General features: G+C 47.9%; 2 protein-coding genes across 3 annotated transcripts in view; one reads left to right on the top strand and one right to left on the bottom strand.

Annotated features, from left to right (window-relative positions):
- The first annotated feature begins 536 nt into the window (after positions 1-536).
- On the top strand, positions 537-4,727 carry LHFPL7 (LHFPL tetraspan subfamily member 7). The gene is made up of 3 exons (XM_050745972.1): positions 537-737; positions 1,708-1,846; positions 4,373-4,727. Exons 1-3 carry the CDS (start codon positions 537-539, stop codon positions 4,633-4,635), a joined length of 603 nt encoding a protein of 200 aa, XP_050601929.1. The 3' UTR covers positions 4,636-4,727.
- An 8,897-nt stretch (positions 4,728-13,624) lies between these two features.
- The window catches only part of SGSM1 (small G protein signaling modulator 1), a 210,490-nt gene continuing 206,585 nt past the window's right edge, over positions 13,625-17,529 (bottom strand). For both annotated transcript variants that reach the window (XM_050745897.1, XM_050745898.1), the window contains one exon: positions 13,625-16,281. In XM_050745897.1, coding sequence (XP_050601854.1) covers positions 16,193-16,281 — 89 coding nt within the window. In that variant the 3' untranslated portion in view covers positions 13,625-16,192. The remainder of the gene's footprint in view (positions 16,282-17,529) is intronic.

Raw genomic sequence — 17,529 nt, 5'->3', positions numbered from 1 at the left:
TGATCCGCCCGCCTCAGCCTCCCAAAGTGCTGGGATTACAGGCGTGAGCCACCGCGCCCGGCCTATATGTGTGTGAATTTTTAAAAGGTGCCCCGTCTGGGTAGAAGCAGCCCTTTTGAACAGGGGAGGCTTGATGGGCTGAAAGAATGGATAAATGAATGAATGAACAAACACATGAATAAATGAAAGTATGGACAGAATATGAGAAGATCCCTGCATGGACCAGTGAGGATGATGCACCATGCAGAAGGTGGAGGGGCAAACGTTCAAAGGTCTTTAAGGGCTAACATTTATTCTAGGACTTGGGGGTTGTACTTCTAGAATTTGTTAGGACAAAGTAACCCCCACTACCAGACCACAGTTATTAGCACCTCCCATTTGCATCTCCAGGCTCAAGGGGGGCTGATGATCTGGGGTCTGATCATAACACCAGGTCCTTGGCTAGGGAGCACCTCTGCCAGTCCGTTTCTCTCCTTGTCCCTGCAGTCTCCATCAGTAATCTTCCCTGTTGACCCCTAGGTCAGCGATACTTCCTAATGTTCAGCAGCGTGTGGGTAGCTCTGGGGCTCTCTCTGACCTGCACCTCAGCCCTCAGCCTCATCTCCCCTGCCTGGTTCCAGACCCCAACCTTCTCCTTTGGCATCCTCACCTACTGCTCCTGGCCTCAGGGCAACAGCTGGAACCAGAGCTGCGCGACCTTCAGTTCCCTGGAGGATATTCCTGACTTTGCCTGGAAGGTGAGAGCTGGTTCACCAAGTCACTGAGTCTTCAGGGGCTCGGTTAAACTCATCAGGGTAGGAAAGCTGGCTGAATGGAATTTGAGGAGGCTTTCCTCGCTGCCTGGGTGTCCCAGTGGCTACGAATTTGCCATTCTCTCCTTAGAACTGAGCAGAGGTTCTTCAACCTGACAGCCCTTCAGAAACACCTGTGCAACTTTGCAAAAATGCCAAGTTCTGTGCTCCACCCGGAGCCCCTGTCTCCATAGGCATGGAGTGGGGTCTGGCTACTAATAATTTAGCAAACGTGCAGGATGATTCCAAAGGCAGCTGCCAGCCAATATAACACCTTCGTGCAAATTAGGAAAAGGTGTCCCTTCTTTAGGATGCTCTACTGCCATCTGCTGGAAAGTCACTGTAATCAGTTTGCAAATCTACGATGGCCCGCAATGCACCTCTGAGAGTTGTGCAGTGTACAACCTGCACACTCCTACCTGGCCACCCTCTAAACACTGCTAGGTTTAAAAGTGAAAGAGCTAAGGTGTTAAAGTCCCTGTTATGATGCACGTTGCCAAAATCAACAATGGGGAGAATGGGAAAGGACTCCTAGTCCAGCACGTCTAAGGAAGAATATACAGTTTTCAAAATTGATCGTTATAAGGGTGATGTAACGGCAGCTACCAGGTGCCTCTCCTGATGATCCTGACACGTAGCAAGTGCTTAATAAAGGTACTATATGCTGGTCAGTCAGTGTGGATCTTAATTATGGCTCTACCACTTAATTACCCATGTGTTCTGAGGCAAATGACTTCAATTTCTTGGACTTTTATTGGACAGTTTATTTTCTTGGACAGTTTCTTTCTATGTAAAATGGAAATCGTAATAGCACAGACCACATGCTGCAAGGACTCAGAAGCTGGTCAATGAGCAGAGGGAGCGTCCACCTGCCCCTGTCCCAGCCAACACCCTTCCTTCTGTCTCTTCCCTGCAGGTCTCAGCTGTGATGCTCCTCGGAGGCTGGCTCCTGCTGGCCTTCAATGCAATTTTCCTCCTGTCCTGGGCTGTGGCCCCCAAAGGGCTGTGCCCAAGAAGAAACAGTGTTCCAATGCCGGGGGTGCAGGCAGTGGCAGGTAAATCCAATGCACAGGCACATAGTCAGTGCTCTAGACATATTTATGGAATGAGTGAATGAATGAATGAATGAATGAATGAATGAATGAGTCTGTGAGCAGAGCCTGGCCTCTTGGGTCAGATCTCAGAGATAAACCCTAAGATTGTTGACTATTCCTGGTCCTTTGGCAAGCCAGAAATCAGGGGGAGGGAGAGATGGCATCCTTAGTGTCACCCATTCCCGCTGTTAGCTGACCCAGTCTTAATAATCTGTCCCCCTTTGTTTCTCTCTCATCCATCCACTTCGTGTCATCCTTACCAAGACCACCATACACAGTTGGGGATGTTGTGCACTGTGCAAGCATGCCCAGCTGAGAACTGAGGAGATGCTGAAATCTAGCCCATACTTCACTTGCTAAACTGTGAACCTGCAAGACTGCATCTCTCGAGAAGAGTCACTTTTCTGTAATTTATACATAGCTTTTGAATGTACTAGCCAGGTCTTCATTGCAATCCTCATTCAATTAATGCTCCACCATCTCTTGCCTGGATTATAGCAATAAGCACCTCACAGGTCTCACTGCTCTCACTCCTCCCCCTTAGTGTCTATTTGGCCACACACTGGACAAATGCGTCCTGTTCAGTTGACATCAGATCGTGCCCCTCAGACTGGCTTATCCACCCTCCAATCACTTCCCATCATACTCCGATTAAAATCCGAACTTCTTACCGTAGCCTATGAGGCTCCACCTAACCCAGTCCCCAGTCTCTCACCAACCTCATCTCTTCCTTCCTCCGCCAGGCTCAGTGTGCCCTGGCTATTCTGATTTGCAGTCTGTTGCTCATATATACCATGCTTGCTCCCTCCGCCGGACTCCTCTTTCCCCAGATTTTTGCAGGTCTTGCTACTCACTTCATTACGGGCTCTGCTCAGATATCACTGCCTCCATGAGGTCTTCCATGACTTCTAGCTAAGGGATCTTCCCTCTCCTTAGATTCTCCATCTTCTTACTTTGCTTTATACCTTTCATAGCATATACTTACCTGAAATATCGAATCTGCCTAGTTGATTATTGTCCCTTTCTCCAAAGAACATCAGTTCCATGAGGACAAGGACATGTCTGTCTGCCTTGTTATCACCAGCCCCTAGCACAGTGCTTCATACATAATAGATGCCCAATAAACATTTGCTGAGTCAATTGATGGAGACATGATCCTTGTCCTAGGCTTGCTTGCAGTGTCTAGTTGGTTGGGGGGTTGGAGGGCATCAGTCAATGGATATTTCACATGATGGGGATGAGCAAAGGATGCTAGAAAAAACTCCAGGAAGCACCTGGCCCAGTGTATGGATGGGCCCAGTGTATGGATGGGTTAAGGCAAGCCTCTTGGAGGAGGTCCCACCTGAGCCAAGTCTGGAAGGATGAGTAGAAGTTAGCCAAGAGTACAAGCAAGGGCGTTTCTGGTAATGGGAACACGAAGAACAAAGGCACGGAGACAAGGGAGCAAGGCATGTTCAGGGAACTGAAAGTAGACAAGGGTGGCTGGAGAGCAGCAAGGGAGGCCAGGGATCTTCTGATTTCTGTTATGAGTGCCTTGGAAGCAAGAAGGTGTCCAGTCATTTCATTAGTATCATTAATGTCCACTGCAACACCTCCAACAGTTTTGATGAATGAACACGTGGTTGGATGGGTAAGCTGGTGAATGGATGAATGAGTGTGTTGACAAGTGGATGGATGAACTGATGGACAGATAGATGGATACATTAGTGGATGGATGGATGGATGGACTGCTGGATGGATGGATTAGTAGATGGATGAATGGACGGATGGAAGGATAGGAAAAATGGATAGAATGGAATATAGTTGGATGGATGTAGGATGAGGGATGGGTGGATGGGTGGATGGATGGATGGGTGGGAGGCAGGTGGCTAAGCAGGCAGATGGACAGATGAGTGGATGAGTGAATAAATAGGTGGATAGAGGGATGGAGAGAATAAGTGGAGTTGAACATGGTTGAGTGGATGGATGAGCAGATGGACAGAAGGGTGGGAGTGTAGTTGAGAGAGTGGGTAGATAAAAGGAGAGATGAGCCAATAAGTAAGTGAATAGATGGATGGGTGGGCTAGGGAATTGCATAAATGAGTGGGTTGATAAGTGGATGGATGAACAATGAATGAATGGGCAGATATCTTAGTGGATAAGGAAAATGGGCAGACTGGATGGATGAATGGAAGATGAGGGTGGATGATGGGTGGGCAGATGGATGGGTGGGAGGCAGGTGGTTAAGTAGGAATATGGATAGAAGGATAGAGAAAATAAGTGGGTAAGAGTATGTTTGAATGGATGGGTTAGTGAATGGACAGATAGTTGGAAGCATGGTTGAATGAGTGGGTGGATAAAAGGAGAGATGAGCCAATAAATAAGCAAATGAATGAATGGGTGGGTGGATAGATGGATGGGTGGATATAGGGTGGATGAGTTGTGGGATGGAAAGTTATTGAGGTGCCCCTTGGCCAACACACTGGCTTTCCTTCCTGCTATCTCCAGCTACCGCCATGATTATGGGTCTGCTGGTTTTTCCAATCGGCCTTGCCTCCCCATTCGTCAAGGAAGTCTGCGAAGCCTCCTCCATGTATCACGGTGGGAAGTGCCGTCTGGGTTGGGGTTACACGACCGCTATCCTCAATGTAGTCCTGGCCAGCCTCCTGCCCATCATCAGCTGGCCCCACAGGACCAAGGTCCAAGGGAGGACCATCATCTTCTCCAGGGCCACTGAGAGAATCATCCTTGTGCCAGAAATGAACAAATAAAAATCTCCTGGGAGAGGCACAGAGAACACACTCCAGAGGTTTATGAAATCATCGTGTAGCCAATTTCAAATCCCACCTCTGCTCCTTCTTGCTGTGTGACTTCAGGCAAGCCACTTTACCTCTCTGGCATGGTTTTTTCTTCTGGAAAATGAAAGTTGAAATCAGGCCGGGCGCGGTGGCTCAAGCCTGTAATCCCAGCACTTTGGGAGGCCGAGGCGGGCGGATCACAAGGTCAGGAGATCGAGACCACAGTGAAACCCCGTCTCTACTAAAAATACAAAAAATTAGCCGGGCGCGGTGGCGGGCGCCTGTAGTCCTAGCTACTCAGGAGGCTGAGGCAGGAGAATGGCGTGAACCCAGGGGGCGGAGCTTGCAGTGAGCCGAGATCGCGCCACTGCACTCCAGCCTGGGCAACAGCGTGAGACTCCGTCTCAAAAAAAAAAAAAAAAAAAAAAAAAAGAAAGTTGAAATCATACCTACCTCATAAGGTTGTTCTGAGAATTCACTGGAGATACTCTATGTAAATAAAGCACTTTGCACCATGTCTGGCACATAGTGTTTCATAAACATTGGCTACTATTATTATAATCCTTACCTCAAGGACTGTGCTGAGAATTCAACATCTTTATGAAAACTGCCCAGGCTAATTCTGAGCTCATGGCTATCACTCAAAAACTAAATTGTTTAATTGGCATGCACATATTCTCTGTTCCTTCTGTTTTTATAATTCTTCCTTGTTTTAGAGAATTTGAAAATTATTTATTTTCTCATCAAATATTTAGTGAGTGTCTATTAAGTACAAGATTTTGAGCCAATGGGCTGGGTGTGGTGGCTCACGCCTGTAATCCCAGCACTTTGGGAGCCTGAGGCGGGTAGATCACAAGGTCAGGAGTTCGAGACCAGTCTGGCCAATGCAGTGAAACCCAATCTCTACTAAAAATACAAATATTAGCTGGGTGTGGTGGTGCATGCCTGTAGTCCCAGCTACTCAGGAGGCTCAGGCAGGATAATTGCTTGAACCTGGGAGGCGGAGGTTGCAGTGAGCTGAGATCATACCACTGCTCTCCAACCTGGACGACACAGCGAGACTCCATCTCAAAAAAAAAAATTTTTTTTTCAAGCCAATGTTGGGTTGGGGAGAAGGAGTTAAGGACCTGACTCACCCCTTATGCAAATAATCCCATTGATGTGGAAACTACACTGTTACTTGGGGCCCTTTAGAATCTATTTCCAACCTCTCTCTTCAGGCTTTTTCTTGTCACCCACTCAACACCTGTGCCTCTCCTTCTGTCTCACAGTGAACTTCTAAAGCCCACAGAAGTCCTCTTCCTGTGGCAGGCCAGGTCTCACCAAATACAGGCCTCCATAACAACTATTTCAGTACGGAGTGAGTGGTTAAGTTTAATATTAAAAGCCAGTGCCCTCATACAAATGCTGGAATAGAACAAAAGCCCACCAAGAATTTTGCCTAGACCTTTCCTGGGCCTCAAAGCATGACAAAATAACGAAGGAATTCTTAACAGGACCCATTTTAGGATTAAATAAGTTTTACTGGGGGTCTGAAGAAACTCCCCAGACCTCCACAAACAAGTTTATTGGAGGTCTGAAGGAACTCCCCCAAATCCCCGTGATTTAGCAGGAGACAAGATAAGGGTAATCGCCCCATTACTTGGACCCATTTAGATTAAGTAAATTTACTGAGGCTCCAGAAGAAGGTCTTCACGACTCAGACCTTAGTTATAGATTAAAAGAAATTAATCACTTATTTATTTATTTATGTATTTATTTTTGAGATGGAGTTTTGTTCTTGTTGCCCAGGCTGGAGTCCAATGGCATAATCTCAGCTCACTGCAACCTCTGTCTCCTGGGTTCAAGTGATTCTTCTCCCTCAACCTCCCGATTAGCTGAGATTACAGGCATGCGCCACTGCAGCCAGCTAACTTTTTTGTATTTTTAGTAGAGATGGGGTTTCACCATGTTGGCCAGGCTGGTCTTGAGCTTCTGACCTCAGGTGATCTGCTCACCACAGGCTCCCAAAATGCTGGGATTACAGGCATGAGCCACTGCGCCCGGCCCACTTATGTCTTTAGATGAATGCACGCTTACACGTAGACATATAACTTAGAAGGTGTATAAGCTCTAGAAAACTTTGTAATTTTGAGTTGGTCTGGCAATAATTTCCAGGCCTTCTCCCTGTAACAGTTACAGAAATAGAAACTCTCTTTCTCCCCAGTTCATCTGCATCTCATTATTGGGCCATGAGAAATAGCAGCCTGACCCTCAGTTTGGTCCGGGAACATTCTCATCTCTACAGCTTGGCACGTGCTGCTTTCTCTGCCGGGACTCAATCTGTTGATTTCTCCTGTGTTCACGCATTGCTCTTCTTTGGGAGCAGTACCCTGATCTTCCTATAAAAAATGACACACAGTTGGCAAGGCACCGTGGCTCATGCCTGCAATCCCAGCACTTTGGGAGGCCAAGGCTGGTGGATCACAAGGTCAGGAGATCGAGACCATCCTGACCAACATGGTGAAACCCCGTCTCTACTAAAAATACAAAAATTAGCTGGGCGTGATGGCGTACACCTGTAGTCGCAACTACTTGGGAGGCTGAGGCAGGAGAATGGCTTGAACCTTGGAGGTAGAGGTTGTAGTGAGCTGAGATCGTGCCACTGTACTCCAGCCTGGCGACAGAGTGAGCCACTGTCTCAAAAACAAACAAACAAAAAACACCCACAGCCAGTCTGTGGCCACCTTGGGCTTTAAGATGGATAAATGAGCCCTTCTGGCAAATCAAGCCTGGTCAGAATGATTGATTCAGAGTTGGGCATGGGCTCTGTGGAAGCCAGCATGGAGGAGAACAGAAGCATGAGATGGAGAGAGGTGGAACTCTAAGAACTTCATTTGAACATCTGGACCCAGCCATACCTGACTCCTATCTGCAGGAGACAAGGTCATAGGCAGTTCTAGGCTGGCATCCCCTAGCACAGTTGCTCCAGAGGAAACAGTGAACTTCTCTTTCCTCTCTTGGTATATATAAATCCCAGGGAAGGAGTCTGATCGGCCTGCAGTGGGTCATGTGCTTACCCCTGGGCAGGGAGGGCCATGTCAGGAGTCTCATTAGAAGGTCACTGGTTACAGTTCCCCAAAGTTGAGGGGGTGCTGGTACCAGAAGGAGGGAAGGATGCTGAGCAGACAGAAACACTCAATGGTCAGTTCTCTCTTTAAGGGAGTCTTTCTTATCCCAGTTTCACAGAAGTGAAAATCGAGGCTCAGAGAGGTGAAATTACTTGCCCAAGGCCACACAGCTGATCAGTGGCAGAGCTGGGATTTGAATCTAGGTCTGTTGGACTCTGTGGTAGATGCAAAACAACACCTGGATTTGTTCCCTCTGCTCCCCCATCCATCCAGCTCATCATAATCAAACTCTTCTGGCTTCAAACACCCACCCAAGAATATACACGAACAGCCCCCAAGAGTGATTCCACTGTTCTGAAGACACATAGATCACACAGAACGCAGCTTGTTATTTATCTACCAGTACAAACCATAAGAACAACTTGACAGCTTTTTAAAACAGAATAGAACAATAGAAAAACATTAATAGAAAATCTAGGAAGATACCACAAGGGGTTCAAATGGACTGAAGGACAGTGATTCATTTCAAGTGGTTCATTTCAAAAGTGCCACTTTTCAAGCACTTCAATGCAAATCAGTCTCACGTGGGAAGATTCCTTAAGCCTCGGGCAGATCCCAGTATAAGGTGGGGCAAGTGGAAGCCGGCAAGTAGCAGCTCAAACTCAGTTTGCACATCACCTACTGGTGCTTGGAACATGTTGCCTCTTCTCTGTAATAACCCCACTATGGTCCCCAAGTTTCTTAATTTTCTCTTTGAACTGTTTCAGCAATGCCAAAGGTAATGATTCTCCAGCTGGTAAAGCAAAATCAGTTAGAAAGAGACTCTGTCTTTATTTGGCAATAGAGGGAGTGCTGTAATTTTCTCTTCATCAAAACAAGAGGCATCCATCGTTTGCAAGGAGCCCTGCACCTACAAAGCCTGGAAATGACTGTGCCTACAAATCTGAAAAAAGAAAGCCAGGAAGACACTGGAGGGTCCCTGTCCCACATCCTCATGTAATGGAAAGTCTCCACAATCCCGTTGGTTATTTGAATTCTGCTGGAGTTGACCTAGAAATGGATTGGCAAGCTGGTACTTCAAAAAGTGTCAAACTGTGCTCCTCTAGAGTTTATACCTGTCCTGGGCTCAAGCTCTCGATATGCACAGTGACTTGGAAGCCAAGAAGATGGGGAGCTGGGAGCCCTTTCCTGACAGCAGAATCAGATGCAGACTGCAGTGTCAGTGTAGATGCTGCTCCTAACAAGAACTGATGGCCTCATCATACCTCATTTTGGGGTTTCTCCAAGACACAGTCCAGGAGGGTCCCAGGCTCACCCTTTCTAGAGTTCTCCTCCTACGGCCGCATTCTCTTAAGTTTCAAAGTCTCACGTGAGAACCTAAGAAAGGTAGATGATGGGAACTCAGGACAAATGGGTTCCCAGCCCCATCCTCAGTGATGCTGAGGGGCAGAGAGTTCCAGTAAATGAGGGTGGAGGGGCCAAGACTGAGTCCAGAACCAAAGGAGGCATTACTATCTCCATTTTGCAGAAGTGGAAACTGAGGCTAAGAGGTGTGAAAGGAAACTACCCCAAATCACTAAGGAAAACTCAAGCTGGAAACTGCTTAGGGCAAACATGCTTCTCATTCCATTCAAAGTTAGCCCTCTGATCACTGAGATAGATGTATATCTGATTGCCACCTTTGGAAAGACTAATCAGAAACTAAAAAGAATGCAACCGTTTGTGTCTCACCCATCTGTGACCTACCTGCAAGCTCCTTCCCCACTTCAAGTCTTCCTGTCTTTGCTTCAAGTTGTTCCACCTTTCCAGACTGAAGCAATGTACTTCTTACATATATTGATAGATGTCTCATTTCTCCCTAAGATATATAAAACCAAGCTGTGTCCCGACCACCTTGGGCACATGTTGTCAGGATTTCCTGAGTCTGTGTCACATGCATGTCCTCAACCTTGGCAAAACAAAACTTTCTAAATTAACTGAGACCTGCCTCAGATTTTCTGGGTTCACAGAGGTAAAGGCACTCGCCCAAAGCCACATGGCCATAGTACCAGATCTGGGATCCTACATTATTGTTCCCTGAATATGTGGACAGAGCTATATGACATGATTTTAGTTGGTATGGTGAGAAAATAATTTTTTTTTTTTTTTCCAGACAGAGTCTCGCTCTGTCACCAGGCTGGGGTGCAGTGGCACGATCTCCGCTCACTGCAACCTCTGCCCAAGTGATTCTCCTGCCTCAGCCTCCTGAGTAGCTGGGACTACAGGTGGGTGCCACTGAGCTCAGCTAATTTTTTGTATTTTTAGTAGAGATGGGGTTTCACCATGTTAGCCAGGATGGTCTGGATCTCCTGACCTCGTGATCCGCCCACCTCGGCCTCCCAAAGTGCTGGGATCACAGGCGTGAGCCACCGCACTCGGCTTTTTTTTTTTTTTTTCGACGGAGTTTCGCTCTTGTCGCTCAGGCTGGAGTGCAGATCTTGGCTCACTGCAACCTCCACCTCCTGGGTTCAAGTGATTCTCCTGACTCAGCTTCACAAGTAACTGGGATTACAGGCGCTCGCCACCATGCCTAGCTAATTTTTGTATTTTTAGTAGAGACAGGGTTTCACCATGTTGGCCAGGATGGTCTCAAACTCCTGACCTCAGGTGATCCACTTGCCTTGGTCTCCCAAAGTGGTGGGATTACAGGCGTGAGCCACCACGGCCAGCCAAGACAGCAAAATTCTATTCTAAGAGCATCTGATGAAAAGAAAAAAAATGAGAGAGAAGAGAGAAATCTCAATCGCGTCCCATCACAGTCCCTGATTATACCCTTACCTCCCTTCCCCTGGGCTACTGAGATCTCAGGCCTTGGAGAGAAGGACAGAGGGGAAGAAGGAATATAAAATAAAATGGCATAACGTGACTGCCAGCTGTTCTGAAATGGGAAGGCGAGGGTCTCCCAAATTCTTGGCATGAAAGGTGCTTCTCAACTGCCCCAAGTTCTCTCCTGTAAGCCAAAAGGAAATTCTAGGAGAAAAGGAAATGGCAGATGGTTTAAGAAGAAATTGGAGCATCCAGAAAGGCCTTAACACTGCAGTCTTGCTCTGTATAAGACCAACATCATTCAAGTAGAAAATGTGAGCACAGACACTATCCAAGTGCTCTTTGCTATAAGGAGAGGAGGCAAAAGAAGGGAAGAAAGAAGGGTGAGGAGGAGATAAATATGATGAAGGGGAAGGAAAAGAGAAAGAGGTGGAGGAAAGGGGGATGAAGAGAAGAGCAGGGGCCACAATGCCAACTACAGGTGCCCGTGGAAACCAAGACCACTTCTTCAGCCCCACCGAGTCGTGAAAATGTGCCTCATGATCCAAAACCTATCTTTTCGTGTCTATGCAAAGTTCAAGTGCATTTATTTATTTATTTATTTATTTATTTATTTATTTAGATGGAGTTTTGCTCGTTGTCCAGGCTGGAGTGCAGTGGCGCGATCTCCGCTCACTGCAACCTCCGCCTCCCGGGTTCAAGTGGTTCTCCTGCCTCAGCCCCCTGAGCAGCTGGGATTATAGGTGCCCGCCGCCACGCCCGGCTAATTTTTTTGCAGTTTTAGTAGAGATGGGGTTTCACTATATTAGCCAGGATGGTCTTGAACTCCTGACCTTCCTTGGGTGATCTGCCCACTTTGGCCTCCTAAAGTGCTGGGATTACAGGTGTGAGCCACTGCGCGTGGGTCAAGTGCATGTGTTTAGAAAAGCCTTTACAAAAGCAAAAATGCTATCTTAGGATTTTTTTCCCTGTGAAATATATTGCCAATGATCAAAGGCCAATAGTGCATACGACCAGGCATCTATGCACACACAACAGGTGCCCGGCACTCCCCAGGTCTGGCCATGCCAGGCAGCTGCAAACGACAGTGGCACCCTCCAGGAGGAGAGCCCATGGACGGAGTTCAGGTTGAAGTCAGAGAAAGGAGACTGGAGGCTTCAAGGGACAGTGGCAACATCAGGACCATTATTTGCTCTGAGACGTTTCCCCCAGGAGGAAGCATATGTTCCAACTAAAAGAGCCCCCACCTGCCGGCTGCTGTGGGTTTCATTCCTGCCTCTGCTGGGAATATTCCAAGGAAGTGGTGATGAGGCACACCCAGGCAGCCAATGCCACCTGCAAACTCCTCCTCTACTTTGCTGGCTTAGTTGGAAATCTTTTTCTATTCAAAACCTGAAGTTTTGGCCAGGCGCGGTGGCTCACGCCTGTAATCCCAGCACTTTGGGAGGCCGAGGCAGGCGGATCATGAGGTCAGGAGATCGAGACCATCCTGGCTAACACAGTGAAACCCCGTCTCTACTAAAAAAATACAAAAAATAAGCCGGGCGTGGTGGCGGGCGCCTGTAGTCCCAGCTCCTCGGGAGGCTGAGGCAGGAGAATGGCGTGAGCCCGGGAGGTGGAGCTTGCAATGAGCGGAGATCATGCCACTGCACTCCAGCCTGGGTGACAGAGTGAGACTCCGTCTCAAAACAAACAAACAAACAAACAAACAAAAAAACCCTGAGGTTTTGATGCTGCTCATTATATTAAATCAGGCTGTGCTTCCATAGCTGAAAACTAGTTTTCCTCAGTCATGTTTAGAGACTGATGGAGGTGCAGATCTGTGCACAGTGCTCACTGCCTGATGACTATCGTTCTGAACGGCAGCCATGAGTGAGAACCAGCGATGTTGGGGGAATGAACTCGTTGTCTTTGGGAGCATCGGAGGTGAGAAATGAGCTAGCTCAGCAGTCGGGATTCAGGGAAGTGTTAATTTAGAGCTATGCTCTCAGGTCAAATGGCTGACTGGGAACCCCTCTTGTGCACTGGGCCTTTGGGAATGTGGCAGACTCTTTGCAAAAATGGCCTCAATTATCTCTGAGCCTGGATCCATGCTCCTTTTCTTTTTTCGAGACAGGATTTTGCATTGTCACCCAGGCTGAGGCACAGTGGCATGACCATGTCTCACTGCAGCCTCTATCTTCTGGGCTCAAGTGATCCTCCCACTTCAGCCTCCTGAGTAGCTGGGACCAGAGACACATGCTACCACATCCAGCTAATTTTAATTTTTTATTTTTGGAGAGATGGAGTCTCATTATGTTGCCCAGGCTGATCTTGAACTTTTGGCTTCAAGTGATCCTCTTGCATTGGCCTCCCAAAGTGCTGGGATTACAGGGGTGAGCCACTGTGCCTGGCCCATGTTCCTTTTCATTATCACTTTCCAAAGACTCTCATCAGGAAGTACAATCTATTTGCCTACCCTCTGAAGCTGGGCTTGGTCATGTGACTTTCTCTGACCAACAGAATGTGGCAGAAATGACTATGCCAGAGAAGTTGAGACCAAGAGGCAGCGCATGTTTCTGCTTACCTTCTGGGATCTGCCATCATAGCCATGTAAACAAGCCTAAGCTAGCCTGTTGGAGGATAGGAGATGGAGAACACAGTTTCCCCCACTGCCCTAGTCAACAGCCAGACAACCATCAGAAGCAGAGTTGCCTATCTGGACATTAGCTGACCACAGACACATGAAGAAGTCTGACTAAGAACAGAAGAACCTCCCAGCTGAACCTAGCCTGGACTGTTGACCCACAGAATTATGAGCTAAATACATGGCTGTTTTGAACCACTACGTTTTGGGTCATTTGTAATGCAGCATTAATTGTGGTAAGAGCCAACTCATACAAGAGGTCAGAAGTGATTCACCTTTTTGGGGAAAAGGCCAGGTAGATATTACAAAAATCTGACCCCGTATAGGGTTACTGGGGTGTGAGTGGGAAGACACAGTATTCAGAAGCAAGCATTTCTTTCTTTCAAAGTTAAAAAAAAAAAAAAAAACAAAAAATACCAGATTCACATATTTCTCTGTTTATATATATTTTCTCTATATATAGACACAACTCTTCAGCAAACATTTACAAGATATGTGGGCCACACTGAAAAAAAAAGAGTGCACTCCGTGGACAGAACAACTCCCACGCATCCAATTCCAGGACACAGAAACACACACGACATACAGAGATCTGAATAGGCACAGTAAACCAAATAAATATGACTTATTCCAAATCACAACCACAGATGCTCTCTGGAACATCACGAGAGAAGGCAGAGAAGAGATTTTGTGCTGTACTTCGAGACTGGTCTGTTAAAAAAATAAATAGGAACCAGAAGGTCTGGGACCTGGGTCTCACCAAAATAACACCCTGTGTAAAGAACAGCTGAATGGCAAAATACAGTTTTCTCCGGAGGGGCCTTTTGCACATTTCCTCCTGTCTTGGAAGCTGGGGTACGTAGGGCAGGGAGACGCAAGTCTAATGGCAGCCAGAACGTTGCCGTCTCCCGTTTCTGCTTTGGTGGGGTGGGGTAGGAGCTGGGAGCCATGAAGGCTACCGTAGCCTCAAGTCTCCCACAGAGCTCTCTTCAGAAAGTAAGGGTTGACTAGACCTCTATCCACCCTGCACCAGAGGCTGGGCAGAGGTTGGAGGTTCAGGTGCAGTTGAAGTTGCTGTACCAAGGGAAAGAAGCCTTCACAAGCACACAAGGATGCATCCCAATCCCGGTGTGCTCAGGATGGGAGGACTAATACGCCCCTTCGCCAATGCTTCAATACGCTGCTTTACCTATCCTCTCCCCTGTCCAAAATCCCAGCTGCCATTCTTTGACCACCCTAGAGGTGGCAGGTCTCCCGAGAAGAGCCTTTCTCTCTGATGCTTGCTGGGTTTCCCCCATTCTGGGTGCATTCTCAGAACAGAAGAGCGGGCAAGACTGCTCTATCAAAAGGACAGGTAGGCAGAGTACACTAGCTCACTTCGGGTCTGTTTGTGGATTGGTGACACTCTGTGTGAAGACCTCGGGGGGACTGTTCCCAGACCTAGCATGGTCCTGGACCCAGCTCATCAGCTAATGTTCCCCAAGGAAAACACACACCATGCTCTACCCTGGCCGACCTCTGCCTTCCTTTTCCTCCTTTGTCCTGAGTGAGTAACTGCGCTTAGAGAAAAGCTGCACCCCACCACCATTAAGCAGCTTTCACCAAACACACACATTTCTAAGACCCAATACTTGGAAGGAAAGGCGGTTTTCCCTTGCAAGATGGCAGAAGGATACAGACTCTGCCCGGCCTGGGGGGGCTCTGTGCAGGACCCCAAAGAGCTCTGACCGTCTCATGCCTACAGACACTTTTTGGGTCCACTCCCTATGTGGGGAGATGCATTTCTTGAAAAGAAGAAAATGAGTATCTTCTGGCATCACACAGAGGAGAAAAAAAGGAGAAAATACAACAGATGGAATCCCAGACTCCAAGAGAGATGTGTGAGGGACTCCTGTGTGCCTTTTCCTTTTTTATTTTTTTTTGAGACAGAGTCTCGCACTGTCACCCGGGCTGGAGTGCAGTGGTGTGATCTCAGATCATTGCAACCTCCACCTCCCAGGTTCAAGCGATTCTCCTGCCTCAGCCTCCCAAGTAGCTGGGATTACAGGCGCCCGCCACCACGCCCAGCTAATTTTTTGTATTTTTAGAAGAGACAGGGTTTCACTATGTTGGCCAGGCTGGTCTCAGAACTCCTGACCTTGTGATCCGCCTGCCTCGGCCTCCCAAAGCGCTGGGATTACAGGCGTGAGCCACCGCGCCGGGCCTCCTGTGTGCCTTTTCTAAGTGGGGGGAGGCCTCAGGACCAGGGTGGTTTAGCATCAAAAGAATGGGGCAGGAAGTCATTTGTAGTCCCTCCTCCAAGCCACTGGTTCTCAAATGGGGGCAACTTTGCCCTGCAGGGAACATTTGGCAATGTCTAGAGACATTTTTGGGGGTTGTCACAACTGGGGTGTGAGTGGGGGATGGTGCGACTGGCATCTGGTGAGGCCAGGGATGCTGCTCAGCATCCTACAATGCAGAAGACAGTCCCCTCAAAAAGAATCACCTGGCTGCAAATGTCAGTAATGTCGACGTGGAGGGTCAATCTCTAGCCATGTCCAGAATATCGCCAAAGGCCCCTTGCCGAGGAGCACAGAGGTAGCCCCACACACCTCTTCTACACCAATTTCCAAAAAGAAATTCCCTTCCCAGGTCTCATCTTACAAGACAGTTTGGAGGGATAGGGAAAGAAGAAGAGGAGACCATTCTGGACACCAGCAAACAACGATGGCTCCTCATCCACCAACATCCCCTACCTCCTGCAAGGGAGGAACGCCAGACTTGGGCAATCTTTGGTCAAACAGGAAAACGTAAGGCTAAATTGAAGGGGTACTCCCTCCACCCCATCTGCCCAGAAGTGAAAGTCACGGTAGTTTCTTTTTGCACTGAACTCCATGCTTGTGAACAGACACCAGGACCCCGCTCCTGGGGTGACCGTCCAGCCAGGAGGAAAAATAAGCAGAGGAACAGGTGGGGCAGCTTGGCTGAGGCTGCCTGGGTGAGGTGCCCCTCACTTGTTCTCAATCAGAGTCTGCACCTTGTACACGAGGTCCCGCGCCAGCTTCAGGACTTGCTTGGTGTTGTGTCGCTCAGCCATTTCTGAAAGAGCAGAAAAAAATCTCATGAGCCTCCTTCCGCGTCCAGTCTTAGGGCACACTTCCAGCCCCTGGAGGCTTCTCTGGGGGCGTCTCCATCACAGATTGGCTCAGGAAGCAGAGGCCCTGGAGAAGCCCTCTAACTCTGGACTTCAGTTTCCTCATCTGTAAAATGGGGATTGGAATAGCAGCCGCCTCACCAAGTTGCTGTGGGGATTGAATGGGATAATGCTGGTTCACAGGATGTCCTATAAAAAGGTGAGATCAGTCGGGCGCGGTGGCTCACACCTGTAATCCCAGCATTTTGGGAGGCTGAGGCAGGCAGATCACCTGAAGTCGGGAGTTTGAGACCAGCCTGACCAACATGGAGAAACCCTGTGTCTACTAAAAGTACAAATTAGTCGGGCGTGGTGGTGCACGCCTATAATCCCAGCTACTCAGGAGGCTGAGGCAGAAGAATCGCTTGAACCTGGGAGGCAGAGCTTGTGATGAGCCAAGATTGCACCATTGCACTCCAGCCTGGGCAACAAGAGCGAAACTCCATCTCAAAAAATAATAATAATAATAAAAATGAAAAGGTGAAGTCCTTCCACTCCTCTCCTATAAACAGAATGACTGAAAGCAGTGCTGGGCACACAGCAGATGCTGAAAGATATGAAAAGGAGGAAGCAACAGAGGGAGGAAAGATGGAAAAGGAAGAGGAGAAAGGAACAAAAAAAGCAAAGAAAAGAATAATTTTATCAAGAGCCATACAATGTGGTCAGACTTCCAAACCAAATAATCCTAAACTTAGACATTTATCATAAATAAACCATTTAGTAGAAAGAAAAGAAAAAACAAAACAAAACAACACTAAAACTAAGACATGGTTCCTGAACTGGGTACCAAAGTACCCCAGCATGTCACAGTGAACTTACAGGGACACTGTGGAGTATTTGGATATTTCAAGGGAAGCGCGGCAATGCTTCATCTAAGTTGAGCGCCACGTCAACTGTTAGCTGGAGTGAGTTCATGAATTTAACTACGCTGTCATCAATAACTTTCTTTTTTTCTTTTGAGACAATGTCTCATTCTGTTGCCCAGGGTAGAGTGCAGTGTGGTGTGATCTCGGCTCACTATAACCTCCGCCTCCCAACCTCAAGCGATTCTCATGCCTCCTGTAATCCCAGCCTCCTGAGTAGCTGGGATTACAGGTGTGCACCACCATGCTGGGCTAATTTTTGTATTTTTATTAGAGACAGGGTTTTGCCAC

The sequence above is a fragment of the Macaca thibetana genome, chromosome 10 (genome assembly GCF_024542745.1).
Source record: "Macaca thibetana thibetana isolate TM-01 chromosome 10, ASM2454274v1, whole genome shotgun sequence".
Classification (NCBI taxonomy): Eukaryota; Metazoa; Chordata; class Mammalia; order Primates; family Cercopithecidae; genus Macaca; species Macaca thibetana.
Note: the sequence above shows the minus strand (reverse complement) of the source record. Positions and strands in the feature narration are given on the sequence as shown.

Coding starts and splice junctions, on each gene's coding strand:
- LHFPL7 (XM_050745972.1), top strand. CDS start 537: ATGTTCAGCAGCGTGTGGGTAGCTCTGGGGCTCTCTCTGACCTGCACC. Junction 738..1,707: donor TTCCTGACTTTGCCTGGAAG/GTGAGAGCTGGT, acceptor TCTTCCCTGCAG/GTCTCAGCTGTGATGCTCCT. Junction 1,847..4,372: donor GGGGGTGCAGGCAGTGGCAG/GTAAATCCAATG, acceptor TGCTATCTCCAG/CTACCGCCATGATTATGGGT.